General features: G+C 34.6%; 1 protein-coding gene across 12 annotated transcripts in view; it reads left to right on the top strand.

Annotated features, from left to right (window-relative positions):
• Positions 1-20,842, top strand: part of AHI1 (Abelson helper integration site 1) — a 215,666-nt gene that overhangs the window by 91,385 nt on the left and 103,439 nt on the right. For 10 of the 12 annotated variants that reach the window (XM_059941146.1, XM_059941137.1, XM_059941140.1 and 7 more), the window contains exon 22: positions 11,592-11,648. The exons of the other annotated variants lie outside the window; for them this stretch is intronic. In XM_059941146.1, the coding sequence (XP_059797129.1) occupies positions 11,592-11,648 (57 nt within the window). The remainder of the gene's footprint in view (positions 1-11,591; positions 11,649-20,842) is intronic. 12 annotated transcript variants of the gene reach the window in all.

The raw sequence follows: 20,842 nt of genomic DNA on the forward strand, positions 1-20,842 counted from the left end.
TGTAATACGTGGTAAGAATGCTTTGCTTGATTTTTAGTTATTAATATGCCTGACGTCATTTTAAGGCATATCCTTCCTATAAAATTTATTGAGATATTGCTGTATAGAAAAGTTATAAAAGCAGACTATGTAGTCCTTTGCAAAATGGCCAAATCCATCTTATTCATTAAGAAGCCAATCTTTGTGGAAAAAAATCCTGCACTAGGAAACAGGTGAACTAGTTTTTACACCTTACTTCACTTCTGAATGACTATAGAATCTTTAGTAATTTCTTCAGGCCTCAGTTTTCTCATCCCTGCAGGTAAATGAGGGCTCTGGATTTGGTGAGTTTCTGTCTTAAAAATTCTGTGAGTCTATTCAATATTCAAACCAGTTTTAAAAGGGGATAAATAGTTAAGTGTTCTTGACTGTACAAATAATCTATTAGAATCTGAAATGAAGGACTATGGAAACAATGTAGATAGGATGTTTAAAAATAAAAATCTTACTGAAAAGCTATCAGCTTTTGGCTTTGTACAGTATAATGAAAGACTATTTACACAGAACTAGTCAATATGGGCCCACTGGCTTTCATGCAAGAGGCTTAAGAGGAGGAGTTGATTTGATATATATTATACGTAAGTGAGTTTATATGCTGGAAGACAAGACCCAGAAGTGCGTTTACGGTCTGCTGTGACTTCTATTGACCCTATTGACCCTATTCAAGGTGAGTTCTGGGTAATGGAGACTGCTAGAAAAGTAAGACTTTCTTTCTTCCTTGGTTTGTATTCTTCAGAGTTTCTAGAATACTATCTTCATTCATTCTAAAATCATTTTAAGTGGCTTTTAAGTGGACTTTGTTTAAGTCCCTTTCTTAAGGATATGGACTAAATATGGCAGTCTCTGCTCTCAAGGAACTTAGTCTGGTTGGGAAGACAAATGAGCACGCAACAAATTTTGTCAGAGTGTGATAAATTCTAAAATCACAGCATAAACAAAGTGTCACTGAAATATAGAGGGATAAAGCAGCTGAGCGACTTCTCATACTTTACATGTCCACACAGAACTCTTGCCCCCAAACCGTTCCTCCACTTCCACTTCTGCCCCATACCAGGTCTTCCCACCCAGCGCTCCGGCATATGTACCCAGTCATTTAGGTTGAACCAGAAGCCATTCGGGATCCCTCTTCTCCCTCCATTTCTCTGCTTTTACTCCTGTCCCTTAGCTTATTCTCCCCACAGCAGACAACATGGTTCTCTGAAAAATAAATTAGATCCTGTTACTTCCCTGCTTAAAACTCTTAAATGGGTTTCTGTGGCGGTCAGAATGAGTTCCAGAGTCCTTATAATACCTTCCAAGGTCTCGCCTCTGTCTTTATCATCGGCCTCATCAGCAGATAGGGCTGCAGGAGGGCATGCTGAGCCGAGAGGCAGGCAACTAAACAAACAACTGGAAGCGAGCTTGACTTGGATAGGCAGTGGTTTGAATCTTAGGTTAGCTGGAGGAAATGGTGAGATGGATGTGTTTAGGAAGAACTGAGTTGCAAAGTAGATTGGGGTCAAACTGTGCCCTACTGTGGAATTCACATTTTATTCTCTAGATAAAATAGAGCTATCCAAAGGTATGAGGATGAAAGAGAAATGATAAAATATGTTTCTAAAAAATACAGCTTGTGTCTTAGTGAGGGATGGGTTAGAGAGGAAAAGAGCTGGATACAACTCTTATGAGATACTTATTTTAGGAACTGTTCATTAGGCTTTTGCTCTAGGTTCTTAATGAACAAAATAATAAATCAGCTAATTTTATTAAAATTAAAACCATAAACCTTTTCTGAGTAAGTTGTATAAGAAAGAAAGTTATAAAATTATATTTGTCAGTTATACCTTTATAAAGCTGGGAAAAAAGGACATTTTAATTTTAACATTTTAGGTTAAATTGTAGGTTACAGTTCATAAATGTCTCACCATATGGTGAACATGTTGTACTGCATCTCAAAACTGTTTCCAAACTTCCTTAGTATAATGAAGAAAATCTATAAAACAACAACAGTAACTTCTGTTTGTATCAAAGTTTATTTATATACATCTTCATTTGATCCTCAACAAAACCCTCTGAGAAGTAGGGTAAACATTAAAATCGTAGAGTGTAAACTCTTTTGAGAGCTGCTAGGACCTTATATCTTTGACTGTCAGTCTCTTTACTGTGAAACTGAGAAGCAGAAGGGCTGATGTGTCAGAGTTCACATAGCTAGTGGCATTTGTATCTAGAGCAAGATCTCCTCGGTCCTAGCTCAGTACTTCTCACCCTCACCATCCCACGCTGCCTCTGCCTTTGGCTGGAGGGGGACACTAGTTCAGAAGTGAAGTGGAACCTCAGTGAGGCTATGCCTAGAGCCACTCCTTCATTCCTGGCCCGTTGTCCTCCCACTCTGCCCAGAGGTCCCTCTGGCCACGGGCATGTACTTTTCTTACTAGCATTGGAGGTGTGTGATACATTGCAAAGTAATAACTTGGACAGTACTATTTGGAATAGATGTAGTTGTTAAAACTGAGGTGTCACGAAGGTATTTTCTAAGAATTAATTAAGTTATCATTTTATCTGACCTTTAAATATAATTCTGTGTTCACCAGTTATTAGATTTCTTAAAGCCTAGTTCCAGTGAAATTGTGGTATTTAGTCGCCAGTCAAATCAAGAGATTCTCTGCAGAGTAATTTTGTTCTGAGATAGTTGGTCTGAATCCCAGATCCCATTCAACCATCTTGAGAGTCCTTATTAGATCAATAGTAGTAAATTTTAACATGTGGATTATTCAGTAATAAATAAAAACAATCACAGTTATGAGGGTGGAAGTTAGAGGAAGTGCTTATCATCTTTGCATGACTATATTTGAAGGACAGCATCGTTCATTTTTGTGTACTTAGTATATCTTTTCACAGCATTGCACTAAATTTAATTCATATTAATAGGTAAGTAGAGGCGTGCAAAATAAAATGATTCACTTTTATTAATATGACTATTAATGTAATCTTTATATCCTCTTTTTAAATTTTTTTATTTATTTATTTTTGGCTGCGTTGGGTCTTTGTTGCTGTGCACAGGCTTTCTCTAGTTACGGCGAGCAGGGGCTACTCTTCGTTGCGGTTTGCAGGCTTCTCTTTGAGGTGGCTTCTGTTGTGGCAGAGCTCGGGCTCTAGGCACGCGGGCTTCAGTAGTTGTGGCACGTGGGATCAGTAGTTGTGGCTCGCGGGCTCTAGAGTGCAGGCTCAGTAGTTGTGGCGCACAGACTTAGTTGCTCCGCGGCATGTGGGATCTTCCTGGACAAAACTGTGTCCCCTGCACTGGCAGGCGGATTCTTAACCACTGCGCCACCAGGGAAGTCCTATATCCTCTTTTTAAATTGTAGTCTTGGAGTTTGACGGGGTGGCAGAGTGTGACTTGGTTTTTAAAAGCGATCAATAGCTTCCGTCTTCTCCATATTTTGTTTGCACTCTCCATTAGATCATGTAAACATATATTAATGTTTTTACCATATCCTAAACTGTCAAGATATTTGACTTAAACAAAATCATAAAATAATTCAGATGACTTCAGTATTGGTTGAGAGGTCTGTCAAGTTAACTTTTGTGCTTCTACATGTTGGATATTTGAAAAACTGTATCTTTCCGTTTCTTTTGCATGTCTTTGCCAAGTATACACTTATTCCTTTGACCAGTTCTTAAAATTAGGAGCTATTTTTCCAGTCAAATTTTAGTTTTATTGTTTTCACAATGTCAGTATTTCTTAAGGTTTCAGCTTTTTTGGAGAAGTGCAAAACTTTTTAAATAATGTAACTGAAATCTATTATTTATGTGTCAAAATTTCACCAGAGATTCTGTGATATCCTTATATAAACCCATTGTAGAAGGTAGATTACATGTAAGCTGGAAATATGATGGTTCTTATATTTCAAAGGGAGAAAAAGAAAACATTTAGGCAAAAATTAGGTTAGAATAACTCAAACACAGGTGATGGTAAAAGGGGGTTTCCGTTTTAAGGAAGGCAAAATGAGTTCAAAGACTTTCTCATACTATCAGAATTGGCAGAGTTTTCTGTTAGTATTACTTAATGAACTTTAAACTATTAATTGAAAAAGAATGTTTCATTGAATTCTGATTTCAAACCTCCAGAATTCCGAGACTTCAGTTCAGGTGTGGGATGAAAGGAATTAATTCACTACCAAACATAATCTACAGAATTAACTGATTATCTGTAGACACAGGTCCTTAAATGTGCTTAATGATGCTAACCAACCACTCTTCTGAATTCAGCACTTGTGTGTTTTGGTGAAAAAAGCACTAAACCTGGGGTCAGAAGGCCAGAAGCGTTGGGGCTGAGCTCTAATTCTGCCACTTCCCAGCTGTTATCTTGGGTAGTTTCTCTCTGCCAGTACAGTGTCTCTACTTTCTACTTCAGATGAATTTTCTACTTCATAGAATTGTGATGATGAGATACTTTGAAATCCATAAATACTGTGAGAATAAACAACATGAAATTTTATGGGAGATTCTTTTTGTATTATTTTTTTTAAGTTTGAAATCATGCAGTTTGCATTGTGGCCAAAGGAATGGAGGAAATCTTATTTTAAGACATGATTTAATAAATGTGTTAAGTGATGATGGCAGCAAAAAGAACATGTCAGAGAGGCAAACATGGATTCTCAAAAGAGAATTTTGAGAAGCATGCCAAAAAAGACATTAAGATGAAGTAATTAGAAGACAGGTTTTCAAACAAATATCTCAAATATAAATAATCCACCAGAAGCCACTTAACTTTTGAAACTTTGGCTTTCCACATAAGTACTAGACAACACAAAACCCCTGGAGGTGGGAATGTTTTAATATTTGGATTTTTCTGGACACTGAGAAAAAGACCTTGATCACATGGATTTTTTTCTTTAACACATCACTATTTTATATTCCCTTCCACAAAGAAGAGAGTTTATTTGTTAGATATTTTTTGTTATCAGTCTCTAAAATAGTTGTTTGATTGGTACATTAAAGATATAAGGTGCTATTTTAGTAACCAATATCAGGATTTTACTAAGTAATTCTCCAGTGATCTGAGTTAATCTACTTGTTGAAGGTTGAAACTTATCCTTACTTGTAATAAAAGTGCCTATATTTCCTGAATAATAAATGTCACTTGAATTAGTAAAGTGTTTCTAACCATGTTGATAACTTAAAGTATATTCTACATATTTATCGTTTCCTAATTTAAACATCATTTTTATGAACTCTAGTAAATGTTAATATACTTAATGAATGGTCTTCATGCACAAGGGTATGCACTTGGTCCCCACTGAGATAAGAAATTTCTTATCATGGTCCCCACTGAGATAGGAAATTTCTCCTAACACCCTCTGAGGGGAGAATATAAATGCAAGCATTTCTCGTCATATGAATCTGCTGATTTGAATGAACTTAAATTTGTGCACTATTTTCTAGCCATTTATTTTGTAAGAAGCTATTTTATAGAATATTTATATGGTGTATATGGTTCTAACCTTACAATTTTAAACCTTTTCCCTCTATCTGTTAACAGTAGAAAACTTACTTTAAGTTTTTCTTCTTTTTCAGTCACATTTCTCTGTGTGTGTGTGTGTGTGTTTTGTTTAAGAACCTAGTAAATTTAGTTGTCAAATCATACTGTGACATTTACCCAGTGTATTAATTTTTAAAGTAAGATAATTAACAGTGAAAAATAACAAGAAAGCAACTGAAAACCATAAACTATGAGAAATTAAAATGAGATCTTACTGATTTAATGAATATGAAAAGTACATAATTTCATTCTAACATAGCCAGAGTACATGCCAGATCATTGAATTTATATTTTACAGGTATTCTGATGTTTACCTATTCCAAAGCTTTCCAATTGATGTAATAACAACTTCTTAATTTGTCTTTTTTATATTTTAAAGATTTATAGAAGTTATTTGCATATGGCATCTTTTTTTAAAAGATCAAATATGAAATTTCTGAGAGTTTAGGCAAAGTTAAACAGAGCTATTGTAGTATATGTGGCTCTGAAATATGAAATCTAATCTCAGAAAAGATTTTCAGCCTCAAACTTGTGTAGCAAGGTATATAAGCTAACCACTTTTTGTCATGTATGTGACAAATGTAGTCATTGCCATGAGTGAGGTTGAGTTTCCTGAAAGGAGTTTCTGTATTTTACTCTTGATGTTAGCATTACTGTTTTTCAGGTGGAAACTATGGACTCCTTCTCCTTTCCTTTTTCTAACTAGTCAGTCTCAGAGCCCTCTCATTCCTTTATTCTAAGTCTTTCTTAGTTCACCAATCATCCATTTGATCTTTATGGTTTCTTTCTTGTCCTGTTTGTTCCTTTTTCCTAGTATCAAAGTTCTGTGGATGTCATTATATCTTCCTAGATCTCTAAGTTCTCTTCTCTGAATTGATATTTCCTCTATGTTCAGTTTTTTCATCTGTTAATGTATCCTGTGTTTTTCTTTTATGCCAGTGATTTTTCTTTTATATCTGATACCCTTTGTATTTCCTTGGTATCTGTTTTTTTTTAAATGAATGACTGGATACAAATATGGTGTCCCTCCCTCTTCTGTTGTGTAAATAACTCTATAATCTAACTATTTTGTCACCTGAGCAGAAAGTCTATTGAGAACTTTGTATATATGGCTAAAACATATTAACTGGCAGGCTTATATTTAGGGTAGTAAACAGGTAAGATAAATGAGTCCACCTGTCAGGCTGTCAGACTAATTGCCAGAAAGAGAATAAGCAGGACAGCAGTATCCACTCTAGAAGTCTTCACTCTGTCTAGATGGTTTGTTCAATATTATTTTTAGAGACAATGCCACTGACTTTTTTGTTTTTTGGTTTTTTTGCTTGAGGTTAATGCTCAGCAGCATCCATTTTATGTGGGATCTGCAGCCTATTTGGCCCAAGTGTTTTACATATGAACCTTCAATGATTTCTCCTGGAATATGTTTTGTTTTGCTCCCCACCAAATATGCTGATCCTGTGTTCACAGCTCCTCTGAGTTTCATTGTCAGATTCTGTATCTACAGCAGCCCACCATAATGTTTTCAGACAGATGTTTCTAATCACTTTTCATCTTCTGTAAATTTGTTGAAATTTCTAATCTGTTCTTTCAGGCTCACCAGTGACCTGTACACTTGCTGATTCCGATGGTCAATTCTTTGTCCTTATCTTGCTTGATCTATCAGCAGCATTTGACACATTCGATGGCTTCTTAATACATTGGTTTCTGGGCCACCACATTCTTGGTTTTTTCTCTTATCTCATTAGCTACTGCTCTTCATTCTCCTTTGCTGATTCTTCCTCTTTTCTTCCATGTCTTTTTAGACTGTTCCACTGCAATCTGATCCTCTTTTATTCCCTATACTTCACTTCCTTGATGAACTCATGACTTTAAGTAAAGCCCACACACCAGTGATTCTCAAATGTCTATCTTCAGCCCAGACCTCTTTCCTGAATTCTAGACCAGCACAGTCCAATATGGGAACCTTCAGCCTCATGTGGCAGTTGAATACTTGAAATGTGTCTTGTGTGACTGAGGAACTAAATTTTTAATTTTACTTCATTTTAATTTAAATTTAAATAGCCACATGTGGCCAGTAGCTATCATATTGGACAGTACAAATCTACAAAATCGACTTCGATGTAAATCTTCATTATCTGACACCAGACAAATCAGGTGTTACAATATAAAGAATGGATTACCCATTTTTTAAATTAAATACAAATAATGCTTTTAATATTGAAACATTCCTGAAAGTATTATCCTGAAGATTTCATGATATTTCATCATCACGATTGTGCATTGATTAACTTTAATAGAGACTCCAGAAGTTTCTTATTTTTCTTATTTAAATTAGTACCACATATTCTGGTAGCACGTAGCCAAGAGGTCAGAGACACCTGAATTTAGATTCAGATTCTGTTTCTTATGCTGTGACCTGGAGCAAGTGATTTCATCTTAGTGACTTGTCATTTGAAAATAGAGGATAGGAAAGTGTTTACTGCAAGTGAAAGTTTTTAAATACCAACCTATGTTTGACTTACAATGCAGTAAGAGTTATAGATAGTATCTTTATGACTATATTCAGAACTATTTTAATCATTGAACCTTTTGATTTTAAATTTACTTAACTTCCCACTAAATTTTAGAAAGAGAAATCACTATGCTCTTAGAATTAAATTTAGTGTATGTCTTACATTAAAATCCATATTCTTTTAGTACATATTTTTTCAAAATACAACTTCTGGGCATACTGATTAAAACACTTCCAAGACAAAAGTAGTTTTCATTATATAATCCTGAAGTAGGAGACTTTGAAGGTTTCAGCCTCCTTATCAGAACATAATTTATATCATGGTGAAAATAGTGAATGTTTTATAATTTACTGCTGTGCCTCCAGGGAAAATTGGTAGTATCAGTAACCAATCCACTCAAAGTGAGGATTAGAGGAAGAATTACAACAACTTTATATTGACTGCAACAGGCAAGGTGAGAGGGCAGGTTATAAAATGGCAAAATTATTTTTGACCAGGCATAACTTTATTGTTTGTTTTTTATAGTTTGAGAAAGACTATGTTTAACATTGTTTAATATCAACCGTAAGACACATTTTACTACTTTATAATTTCAAACTGAAATGACAGTTTTTCCATTTTTAAGGCAGTTAGGCATACAAAAAGATGTTGTGGAATGTATTCCCAAATATGTACTTCTATGGTTTTCTGTAACTTTTTCTGATAATAAACTTAATGCCTGGTCTTAAAGAAAATGAGTATTCCATAATTTTGAAGCCTTTCTTCAAGTGCTAGAGCTTATGAATATTTTTAGTTTTTCAGTATTATAGTGAATATGTTGTATATCAAAATGTTGACCATATCTATGATAATGAAAAATATTTTAATTCATGTTTAAAGTAGAATAAATTTTATTCCATATTAATCACATATACTCGTTCCTTCCCTTTGTATATCTACACATTAGCATTTTCACAGATTTCACATCACAATCCATTTCAGTCTTTATGTTCTATTATTCTTTGAAAAGTTATGAGTTTAAAAAATCAGTAATTATTTTTTATTTGCTAATCTTGCTTAGGGTAAGCACTGCTTAGAATCAAAGAAGCAGCTCCTTATGTTTCCCCTCGCCTGGTCATGGGGAAAAAAATGAAATACTATTTATATCATAAAAATAATTTTTATTTCCTTTGTAAATTTCTATGTCCCAAAGTAACTTTTTTGTGAATTAAGTCTATGATAAGAAATACTTTAGTTTTTAAACATTTTGGTTTGTGTCTACTGAAGGCCCTGGAAATTCAGAGTAGGAGGACTATCTAAATTAAGTTTTCATTTACTCTTACTCAGTTAGATTATACTTTTCTAAGACTGTACTCAGAATAGCCCTAAGGTTTCTTGTAGAGTAGCTAACTGCATACTTTTTGCATTTTGTGGTTTAGTCAGTTTGGTCTAGATAGTGAAGAGACTATGATATCATAGAATTTACTGGTAATGTTTTCTGGAAATGAATATCCATCACTTATTGAAAAGCCAACTAACAGTGGAAATTAGGTTGAGGAACCAGACCTTCTGGTAATGATAGAGATGTCTAGATAATGCTGATTTGTATTTTCCAGAATTTTAAACATGTATTTTCAGGAAACTTTTTCCTTAGTGAAAAGTGAATGAAAATGTAAAGAATAACTCCGTGTTTTTCTGCAAGTCTTGAGAGCAAAGTTGATGACAAATATGGAAACTAAGAGATGACTAAGTGGAATGACTGGTCATTTTTTTAAAAATAATTTAAGTGGTCTTTGCAGTGTAAATGTTTGATAAGTAAAAAGTAGAACATTATTTTAATGTTCTAATTTCAGTCAGTTTACTTTTTTTTCTCAACTTTCTCCTCTGAAAAAACATTCAACTATAATTTCATAAGGAGTAAAATTGAGAATGATTTTTGACTAGTGTCCATCTTTTTCTTTTTTATCAAACCAGAAATACTGTATTTTAGTAGAAGCACCCTACAAAAAAGCTGTTAGTTTAAAAAATAAAAACCTTTTTATACTTGATCAAAAATTAATTCATACAGGTTATAAACCAATGTTTATGGCGAGCTTACTATGCACTAGGGACTGTGCTAAGTCCTGGGGAAATGGAAGCTGAAAGACTGCCCTCAAAGTCCTCCCAGTCTAGTTGGGGAATCCAGCAGGCAAAGAAATAGGTATAATATGTTGGGGATGAGTTCAACAGGAGATAAGCATAAAACACTAAGAGAGCGCAGAGAAAGGAATCAGTTCGATTAAATGTATTAATTCTGTGTTGTCTTTACAATATAGAACAATATTGTCATTTAAGACTCCTCTAAATGGCAGTTTAGAACTAGGAATCTGGATTTTGTTGCTGGCCTTTAGGAGACTAATATGTCTCAAGTCATGTGATAGCCTTAATTACTATGTTACATCTTTCAGATGTGCCTCCCAGTGGTATTCTGGGAATAAGTGAGTTAATACATAAGAAGCACTCCAGTTTCTTTTATATTAATGTGTGTGAGTGACACTGTGTGTGTGTGTGTGTGTGTTGTGTGTTGTGTGTTGTGTATACCTTCCCTTCTTTTGAAAGGAATCCAGTCTTTCACATCTCACAGCTATTAAATTTGTCTGAGCAAAGTAGGCAGTGAGCAGGTTTTTTATTTTGGCCAATTCAGAATCAACAAGGTTTGAGGTTTTTTGGGGAGAGGGTGGTCTCATTTTCCTCTCTTTCTTCTTTTTTCTTTTATTTTATTTTATTTTTTTTTTAAATTTTATTTATTTATTTATTTATTTATGGCTGTGTTGGGTCTTCGTTTCTGTGCGAGGTCTTTCTCCAGTTGCGGCAAGTGGGGGCCACTCTTCATCGCGGTGCGCGGGCCTCTCACTGTCGCGGCCTCTCTTGTTGCGGAGCACAGGCTCCAGACGCGCAGGCTCAGTAATTGTGGCTCACGGGCCCAGCCTCTCCGCGGCATGTGGGATCCTCCCAGACCAGGGCTCGAACCCGTGTCCCCTGCATTGGCAGGCAGATTCTCAACCACTGCGCCACCAGGGAAGCCCTTTTCTTTTATTTTTGTAGTAATATTATGAGGCTTGATACTTAATGTCTCCTCAGTCTTTTCAATCTGTATATTTTCAAGCAAAGATTTAATAAACAGTTGAAAGCAAAACACTTTAAAAACTAATGTTAAAGGCAGTGTAAATGCACAGTATAGCAGTTAGGCAAATTAATGTACTTAATATTCAGTGAACTTTAACAGGGAAAAAGTTGATATAGCATAATCATATTTTTAAAATGACTTCTCATTGCTTTGAGTTGTAATGTCTTCTAAATGGTCATGCTTATGTTCAGCATTTAAATTTATTGTCTCTCTCTAGAATTTAAATTGTATCTTTTATGGATGGACCCGGGAAAATGAATTCTCACTTTCTTATATTCTCGATACTGTACCACTGTAGTAGATGAAAATAGTTTTCCCTTATTCAATCCTTTCTCATGTTAACTTTCTTCTTTTTTTGTTTTTAATTCTAAAGGATGTTTAATTCCTGCATATACAGATTCTGGGAATGCAAGATTCATTCATACATTCAGTAAGTACCCAGTGAGTACTTACTTTGTCCCAGGCACTGTTATAAGTGTTATGTGAATGTATCAGTGAACAGAACAGATAATAATCCATGTCCTTGTTTAAGCTTACTTCCAGTGGAGAGAGACAGGCAATAAGCAAATAAATACAGAATAAATAACAAAACAAGGAAAGGGGATAGGGTAAACTGGGGAATGGGGTTAGGTTGCTGTTTTTAATGGGTGGTAAAGGAAAGCTTCACAAAAAAGGTGACACTTGAGCAAAATTTTGAAGAAGAAAGAAAGCCATGTTGTCAGGAAGAATAGCATACCCAACCAAGATCCCAAGTCAGAAATTTGCTTAGTGTGCATTTTGCACAGCGAAAAGGCTAATATGTCTGGTGTGGAGGAATGAGGGGGAGAGTAGAAGTCAGAGGGGTAGCGAGAGGCCAGATCATACAGAACCTTATATAAATGAGTGCAAAGCACAGCCCTATCCCCAACACTGGCATTATTCACTAGAGATGTATTTTTAAAAGGGGGAGGTGGATGGGATTGTACAGTTTAATACTTGCTATAAATAAAAATATGAACAAAGTGTACAAGAGAGCAGATACGACGTAATGACGAATAATTCCTTGTAGAGAAAGCAATATTTAAAGTAATTGTTGCAAGATGAGAAGACTGTCAATTATAAAATGTATTAAGGCATCCCAGCTAGGAAGGCCAGTTAAAATATTATTTTAATAATTGAGGTGGGAGAACAGGACCGAAGTAAGAAACTAGAGATGTTAAGTTATTAAGGTATTAGAAATTTGGAATGTGAACGTTAAGAGATAGACAAGTAGAATTTGAGGATAACCAAGGATTCTAATTTCGGTGAAGGAGTGGATGGCAATCCATTAACAAAAATAGGGGAATATAGGAATATTGGGAAAATCATAATGAATTGTATACAGTGTTTTGGATATATTGAGTTTGAGATGCCTGGCAGACATCTAGAGCAAGACATCAAATAACTTGCACATCTATTTGAGCCTTATTTATTAAATGTCCTACTATGAGTCAAGCCCTGTGCTAGGAACTAGACTACATACTTTGAAATACAGGCTTGGAGCATAAGTACAGATTAAGGAGTCAGTGGCATATGTGTAGTCTTTGAATCCACAGGAGTAAGGGAGATAAGCTGGAAGAGGCTATTGAAGAGACTGAGAACCATTAGGATGACTATGAGGTTGATATCTTGGATATTTGCTACCTAAAAAAGACAGTAAAAGAAACAATTGAAAATACAGGCAAATACAGAAAGCTTCTGTTGGTGCTAAATGTATTTTTTTTTTTGTTAATTCATCACTGCAGTAACAAATCTGAATAAAAAAGAAATACCTGAATTATATGAGTATACCCTTCATCTTTTTTGTAGCTGTACTTGTGATTTGCAAAGTACTATGACATTGTTCAAATAATTAATATCAGTGTTAAAGACTTAGGCTAAATTATATTTTAAGGATTGAACACACAGAATTGAAGTAATTTTGTCCTTGTCTATATAATAAATATGTGTCACAATTTTGTTAGAAACATACCTGTCTTCAGATTGAATATCTAGAGCATGTCACAAAAGATGTGATTTGAACAGGCTTCAGTCTCTTGTTAGAGTGAGAGGAACTTGATCAAACACTAAAAATTGTATGCAGTTCTTGGTAGTTTTTAAATAGAAATAAGTACTGTAAGATTTTGACCAGTTATTGGTTAGCATCAATTTAATTATTAGCACCAATTAAATTATTTGGATATCAGTTTATGAGTCAGTTAAAGAAATGCTAACTTTATATATTCATTGGATCAGTGAATTTAATTTTTTGACTAATATTTGGAAATAAATAGCACAGATCATTAGAGATTAGCATAGCCAGGAAATCTTCCCAGAAGGTATGAGATGTAACTGAAGCATAGCAAGACTGAATTGTATTCACTATTGGTGGTGGGGCTGAAATCAGGAGTCACATTGTCTCAGTGATGTATTGTCCACCATGTAGCTACTCACTTCTCCCTGCTTGCTTTATACTTTTTCATAAGCATTAATTTACTAGTCTCAAAATTTAGGGACCCCTTACCCCACTTCCTAGTGTCTTACATACTCATTCATGTTTACATACTCCCGGTCACTACCTGATTCCATGACTAACACAGGAAAGCCTACTAATTTGTGGTTTGAATATTCACTGCTATACCTCTGTGGTCTGTATAGACACCCAGACATTGTAGACTCAAGGCCCTCAGCCATTGATGTTTCTGAGTTTGGAGAAGTTTTTTCATATAATATATGAAAAGTACAGTTTTCAAAGAATATTCTCTTTCTGAAATCTTTGAAATATGTAGAGGACTTTCCATAGCATCCAGAAAAATCCAATATGAAATAAATATTAACATTTTACCAGGTTAAATAAGGATAAACCACTTTAAGATTCACATTTATTAAAAATTCACTTTTAGATGAATATTTAGAAAAATATGTAGAATATGGGATGACTATACCTGTGGAGAATCTGTAGCCTATTCTGCTGCAAGATGTTTTTATAATTCTCATTTTCTCTACTCATGTATTCAGTCATTCAACAAGCATTTATTGAAGATGAACTATTTGACACAAGAAACTAAAGTTTTAAATAGTGAGGAAAATGCTGTGATAGAGGATTGCACAGGAATACTAAGGGGAGGAGAGATGGGGAAGGGTATCTAAATCAGAAGTGGGATGAGGAGAAGAAAATCACATAGTGTTTCCTAAAGAACAGAATGTTTGACTTGAACTTTAAGTGATGTCCAAATGGCTTTGCGTGCCATTTTGAGTTAAGCAGTTTGAGTTAAATACTTGACGAGGGTGATGTGTATCCTGAAGATTAAGCTGTAGAAGGACAAGATAATAATTTTCCCTTTGGAAGAGTCTCTCTGGCAGTGGGGATGTCATTGGAAGAGTCATGGAGCAAATCAGAGACCTGGATTAGGAAGCTATTTCAATAGTCCAAATGATGAGAGAGCATCCAAACTAAGTAGTGAGACAGAGAGGAGGGGGCAGGTTTTATATAAATATGTATATATGTATGTGTGTGTACGTATATCTATACACACATATATATGTATGTGTGTGCATATTTTACAATAAAAATTTTTTTAATTAAACATATGATAAAGTCATTTTTTTCACCTCAGGTTGTATGAGGCAAGCCCTTAAGTTCTAACAAGAACTCATTGTTAGAATAGCTAACCTTTGTCATATAAATATTTAATTATAATGCTTCCTATCTCTTTTTTCCTTTAAACTTCAGTTCTACATGTATTTAAAGGCTGTTGAAAGCATATGACAAATATAGAATTTTTTAAAATTGAAGTATAGTTGATTTATAGTATTGTGTTTCAGGTGTACAACATAGTCATTCAATATTTTTATAGATTATACTCCTTTTAAAGTTATAAAATATTGGCTGTATTACCTGTGCTGTACAATATATGTTTGTAGTTTATTTATTTTACACATAGTTTGTACCTCTTAATCCTCTACCTGTATCTTGCCCCTACCCTCTTCCCTCTCTCCACTGGTAGCCACTCGTTTGTTCTCTATATCTGTGAGTCTGTTTCTTTTTTGTTATATTCACTAGTTTGTTTTACTTTTTAGATTCCACATATAAATGATATCATACAGTATTTGACTTTCTCTGTCTGACTTATTTACTAAGCATAATATCCTCCAGGTCCATCCATGTTGTTGCAAATGGCAAAATTTGATTCTTTTTTATGGCTAAGTAATATTCCATTACACACACACACACACACACACACACACACTACACCTTCTTTATCCATTCATCTGTTGATGGACATTTGGGTTGCTCCCATACCTTAGCTATTGTAAATAATATTGCAGTGAACACGGGGGTGCATGTATCTTTTTGAATTATTGGTTTTGTTTTCTTCAGATATATACCCAGGAGTGGACTTGCTGGATGATATGGTAGTTCTAATTTTAGTTTTCTGAGAAACCTCCAAACTGTTTTCCATAGTGGCTGCACCAATTTACATTCCTACCAACTACGTCTTAGATTTCCCTTTTTTCCACATCCTTGCCAACATTTGTTGTTTGTGGTCTTTTTGGTGATAGCCATTCTGACTGGTGTGAGGTGATATCTCATTGCAGTTTTGATTTGCATTTCTCTGATGATTAACGAGATTGAGCATCTTTTCATGTGCCTGTTGGCCATCTGTATGTCTCCTTTGGAAAAAATGTGTATTCAGGTTTCCTGCTCACTTTTTTAATCGGGTTATTTGTTTTTTTGATATTGAGTTATATAAGCTGTTAATATATTTGATATATTAACTTTTTATTGGTCATATCATTTGCAAATATTTTCTCCCATTCAGTAGGTAATCTTCTCATTTTGTCAGTGGTTTCCTTGGCTGTGCAAAACCTTTAAGTTTAGGTTCCATTTGTTTATTTTTGCTTTTGCTTCATTTGCCTTAGGAGACATCCAAAAAACAATTTGCTCAATTGATGTCAAAGAGTGTTCTACCTATGTTTTCTTCTAGGAGTTTTATGGCTTCCCTTCTTTAATTTAGGTTTTTAATCCATTTTGAGCTTTTTTTCCTATATGGTGTGAAGAATTGTTCTAATTTCATTTTTTTACATGTAGCTATCCAGTTACTCCAGTACCACTTATTGAAGAGTCTTTCTTTTCTCCATTGTTTATTCTTGCCTCCTTTGTTGTAGATTAATTGATCATAAGTGTGTGGGGTTTTTTCTGGGCTCTCTATTCTATTCCATTGATCTATGTGTCTGTTTTTGTGCCAGTACCATACTGTTTTGATTATTGTAGCTTTGTAGTATAATCTGAAGTCAGGGAGTACAATACCTCTAGCTTTGTAAAGCTTGCTTTGACTGTTCAGGGTCTTTTGTGGTTCCATATAAATTTTAGGATTATCTGTTTTAGTTCTGTGAAAAATGTCATGGCTATTTTGATAGGGATTGCTTTAAATCTGTAGATTGCTCTGGGTAGTATAGACATTTTAGCAATATTAGTTCTTCCAATCCATCCATAGTATCTTTCCATTTCTTTGTATCATCTTCAGTTTCCTTCATCGGTGTTTTATAGTTTTTAGAGTCTTTTACTTCCTTGGTTAAGTTTATTCCTAGGTATTTTATTCTATATAAGGCAATTTTAAATGAGATTATTTTCTTGCTTTCTCTTCCCGATAGTTCATTATTAGTGTATAGAAAATCAACAGATTTCTGTATGTTAATCTTGTATCCTGTAACTTTGCTGAATTCATTTATTACTTCTAATAGTTTTTGTTTTTGGTGGAGACTTTAGGGTTTTCTGTATGTAGTATCATGTCATCTGCAAATAGTGACAGTTTTACTTCTTCCCTTCCAATTTGGATGCCTTTTATTTCTTTTCTTTTCTTTCTTTTTCTTTTTTTCTTTTGTCTGATTGCTGTGGGTAAGATTTCCAATACAATGATAAATAGAAGTAGTGAGAGTGGGCATCCTTGTCTTGTTTCTGATTTTAGAGGGAAAGCTTTTAGCTATTCACCATTGAGTATGATATTAGCTGTAGGTTTGTCATAAATGGCCTTTATTATGTTGCAATATGTTCCCTCTATACAAATTTTGATGAGAGTTTTTATCATGAATGGTTGTTGAATTTTGTCAAATGCTTTTTCTGTATCTATTGAGGTGATCATGTGATTTTTACCTTTGTTAATGTGGTATATCGCATTGATTGATTTGTGGATATTGAACCATCCTTGCATGCCTGAAATAAATCCCATTTGATCATGGTGTATGATCTTTTTTATTTATTGTTGAATTTGGTTTGATAATATGTTGTTGAGGATTTTTGCATCTATATTCATCAGAGATATTGCCCTGTATTTTCTTTTTTAGTATCTTTGTCTCATTTTGGTATCAGAGTAATGATGGCCTTATAGAATTAATTTGAGAGTGTTCCTCTCTCTTCAGTTTTTTGGAATAGTTTGAGAAGGATAATACATATATTCTTTGTATGTGTGGTAGAATTCCCCTGTGAAGTCATCTGGTCCTGGACTTGTTTGCTGATTCAATTCACTACTGATTCAATTTCACTACTAGTTTGTTTAGATTATCTCTTTCTCCCTGATTCAGTTTTGGAAGATTGTATGTTTCTAGGAATTTATCCATTTCTTCTAGATTGTCCAATTTATTGGCATATAGCTGTCTGTAGTATTCGCTTATGATTTTTTTGTGTCTCTGTGATATTGGCTGTAATTTCTCCTCTTTCATTTCTTATTTTGTTTATTTAGGTCCTCTCTTTTTATTCTTGATGGGCCTGGCTAAAGGCTTACCAATTTTATCTTTTCAAAAAGGCAGCTCTTGTTTTCACTGATCTTTTCCATTGTTTTTTGGTCTCTATTTCATTTATTTGCTCTCTGATCTTTATTATTTCCTTCCTTCTGCTGAATTCGGACTTTGCTTTTGTTCTTTTCCTAATTCCTTTAGATAGTAGGTTTTGTTGTTTATTTGAAATTTTTCTTGGTTCTTGAGGTAGGCCAGTATTATGGTAAACTTCTCTCTCAGAACTGTTTTTGCTGCATCCCATGGATTTTGGAAAGTTGTGTTTTTATTTTCATTTATATCAAAATATTTTCTGATTTCCTCTTTGATTGCTTTGTTAACCCATTGGTTTTTTAGTAATAAGTTGTTTAGTCTCCATGTTTTTATGTTTTTTCCGTTTTTCTTTCTAATTTCTAGTTCCATACTGTTGTGGTCAGAAAAAAATACTTGATATAATTTCTATCCTCTTAAATTTATTGAGACTTGTTTTATGGTCTAGCATGTGATCTGTTCTGGAGAATGTTCCATGTGCACATGAACAGAATGTGTATTCATCTTTTTTGGTGGAACACCATGCAGATATCTACTAAGTCCAACTGGTCTAAATGTAGTTTAAGACCACTGTTCCCTTATTGATTTTCTGTGTGCATGACCTGTCCATTGATATCATTAGGGTGTTGAAGCCCCTACTATTATTGTATTATTGTCAGTTTCTCCCTTTAAGTCTGTTAGTATTTGCTTTATATATTTAGATACTCCTATATTAGGTGCATATATATTAACAAATGTTATATTCTCTTCTTGTATTGATCCCTTTATCATTATATAATGCCCTTCTTTGTCTTTGTTTTAGACACTGTTTTAATGTCTATTTTGCCTGATATGAGTATTGCCACCCCAGCTTTCTTTTTGTTTCATTTGCATGATATATATTTTTTCCCATCCTCTCACTTTCAGTCTGTGTGTGTCTTTAGCTGTGAAGTGGGTCTCTTATAAGCAACATATAGATGCACCTTTTTATATCCAGTCAGCCACCCTATGTCTTTTGATTGGAGCATTTAGTCCACTGATATTTAAAGTGATTATTGGTAAGTATGTATTTATTGCATTTTTGTTGTTTCCTGCTTGTTTTTGTAGTTCTCTCTTCTTTTCTTCCTTTAGTTTCTTCTCTTGTGGTTTGATGATTTTCTTTAGTGTTATTCTTGTGTTCCTTTCTCTCTGATTTTTGTGTATGTTGTAGGTTTTTGATTTGTGGTTACCACGGGGTTCATATATGTTGACCTATAACTATATCTACTTGTTTTAAAGTTCTAACACATTCTACAAGATCTTCCTTTTTCACTCCCCTCCCCCACATTCTGTGGTTTTGGTATCATATTTTACATTTTCATGTCTATCTCTTAACTGTTTAATGTAGTTATAGTTGATTTTACAATTTTTGTCTTTTAATCTTCATACTAGCTTAAGTGGTTGATCCATAGCATTTCCTATATATTTGCCTTTACTAGTGGGATTTTTCCTTTCCTATAAATTCTTACTTCTTTTCTTGTTGTAGCCTTTTCTTTTCCACTTAGAGAAGACCTTTTAACATTTCTTGTAGGGTCAGTTTAGTATTGATGAACTCTTTTAGTTTTTGCTTGTCTGAGAAGTTATTTCTCTCTCCTTCAATTCTGAGTGATAACCTTACTGGGTAGAGTATCCTAGGCTGTAGGTCTTTCCCTTTCAACACTTTAAGTATACCATACCACTCCCTTCCAGCCTGCAAAGTTTCTGCAGAAAAGTCAGCTGAAAGCCTGATACCTTGTATATGACTGTTTTTCTCTTGCTGCCTTTAAAATTCTCTCTTTATCTTTAACTCTTGCCATTTTAATTATGATATGTCTTGGTGTTGGCCTCTTTGGGTTCATCTTGTTTGGGACTCTCTGTGCTTCCTGTACCTGGAAATCTGTTTCTTCAGCTTTGGGAAGTTTTCAGCCATAATTTCATCTGATATATTTTTAAACCCTTTCTCTTTTCTCCTTCTGGGACCCCTACCATGTGCATGTTAATATGCTTGATATTGTCCTGGAGGTCCCTTAACTGTCCTCATTTTTTAAAATTTGTTTTTCTTTTTGCTGTTCTGATTGGATGATTTCCACTGTTCTATCTTTTGGATCATTTATGCATTCTTCTGTATTACATAGTCTGCTGTTAATTCTTTCTAGTATGTTTTTCATTTCAATTATTGTAGTCTTTAGCTCTGACTGGTTCTTTTTTATGATTTCTAGTTCTTTGCTAAAATTCTCACCTGTTCATCTATTCTTTTCCCAAGTTCAGTTAGTATTCTTATTACTAATACCTTGAACTCTTTATCTGGTAAATTATGTTTCATTGGTTGTTCTTTCAGGTTTTTTTTTCTTGTTCTTTCATTTGAAACAAAAACTTCTGTCTTCTTATTTTGTTTAACTTTCTATGTCTCTATGAAATTAGGTGAAACACTTAACTATTGTGGTCTTGAAGAGGTGTTCTTGTGTGGGAGCATCCTATGTAGTCTGCATGTGCCCAGTGGCTTTGATGTTAGAGCTGGATCTGAAATGAGCAAGGGTCATGCCTTCCCCGAGGGTGTGCTGGCAGCTATCACCTTGGTGGGAGGTGGGGCTAGAGATGGAGGGGCTAGAGCTAGAGCCAGGTGTGAGCCTGGGCTTTTCCTGTGCTCATTAGGCATCACCACCATATCAGGGGTGGGGGTGGGTCCCAAGGAGGTGGAGCAGAAGCCCTGAGGGTCAGATCTGAGCTTATTCCATTCCCTTTACGTATGTGTTCTCCCCACTCCTGGCAGTGGCACCTTCTCCCCAGAGGAGAACAGTGCTGGAGCAA

Source organism: Balaenoptera ricei, chromosome 12 (genome assembly GCF_028023285.1).
Source record: "Balaenoptera ricei isolate mBalRic1 chromosome 12, mBalRic1.hap2, whole genome shotgun sequence".
Taxonomy (NCBI): Eukaryota; Metazoa; Chordata; class Mammalia; order Artiodactyla; family Balaenopteridae; genus Balaenoptera; species Balaenoptera ricei.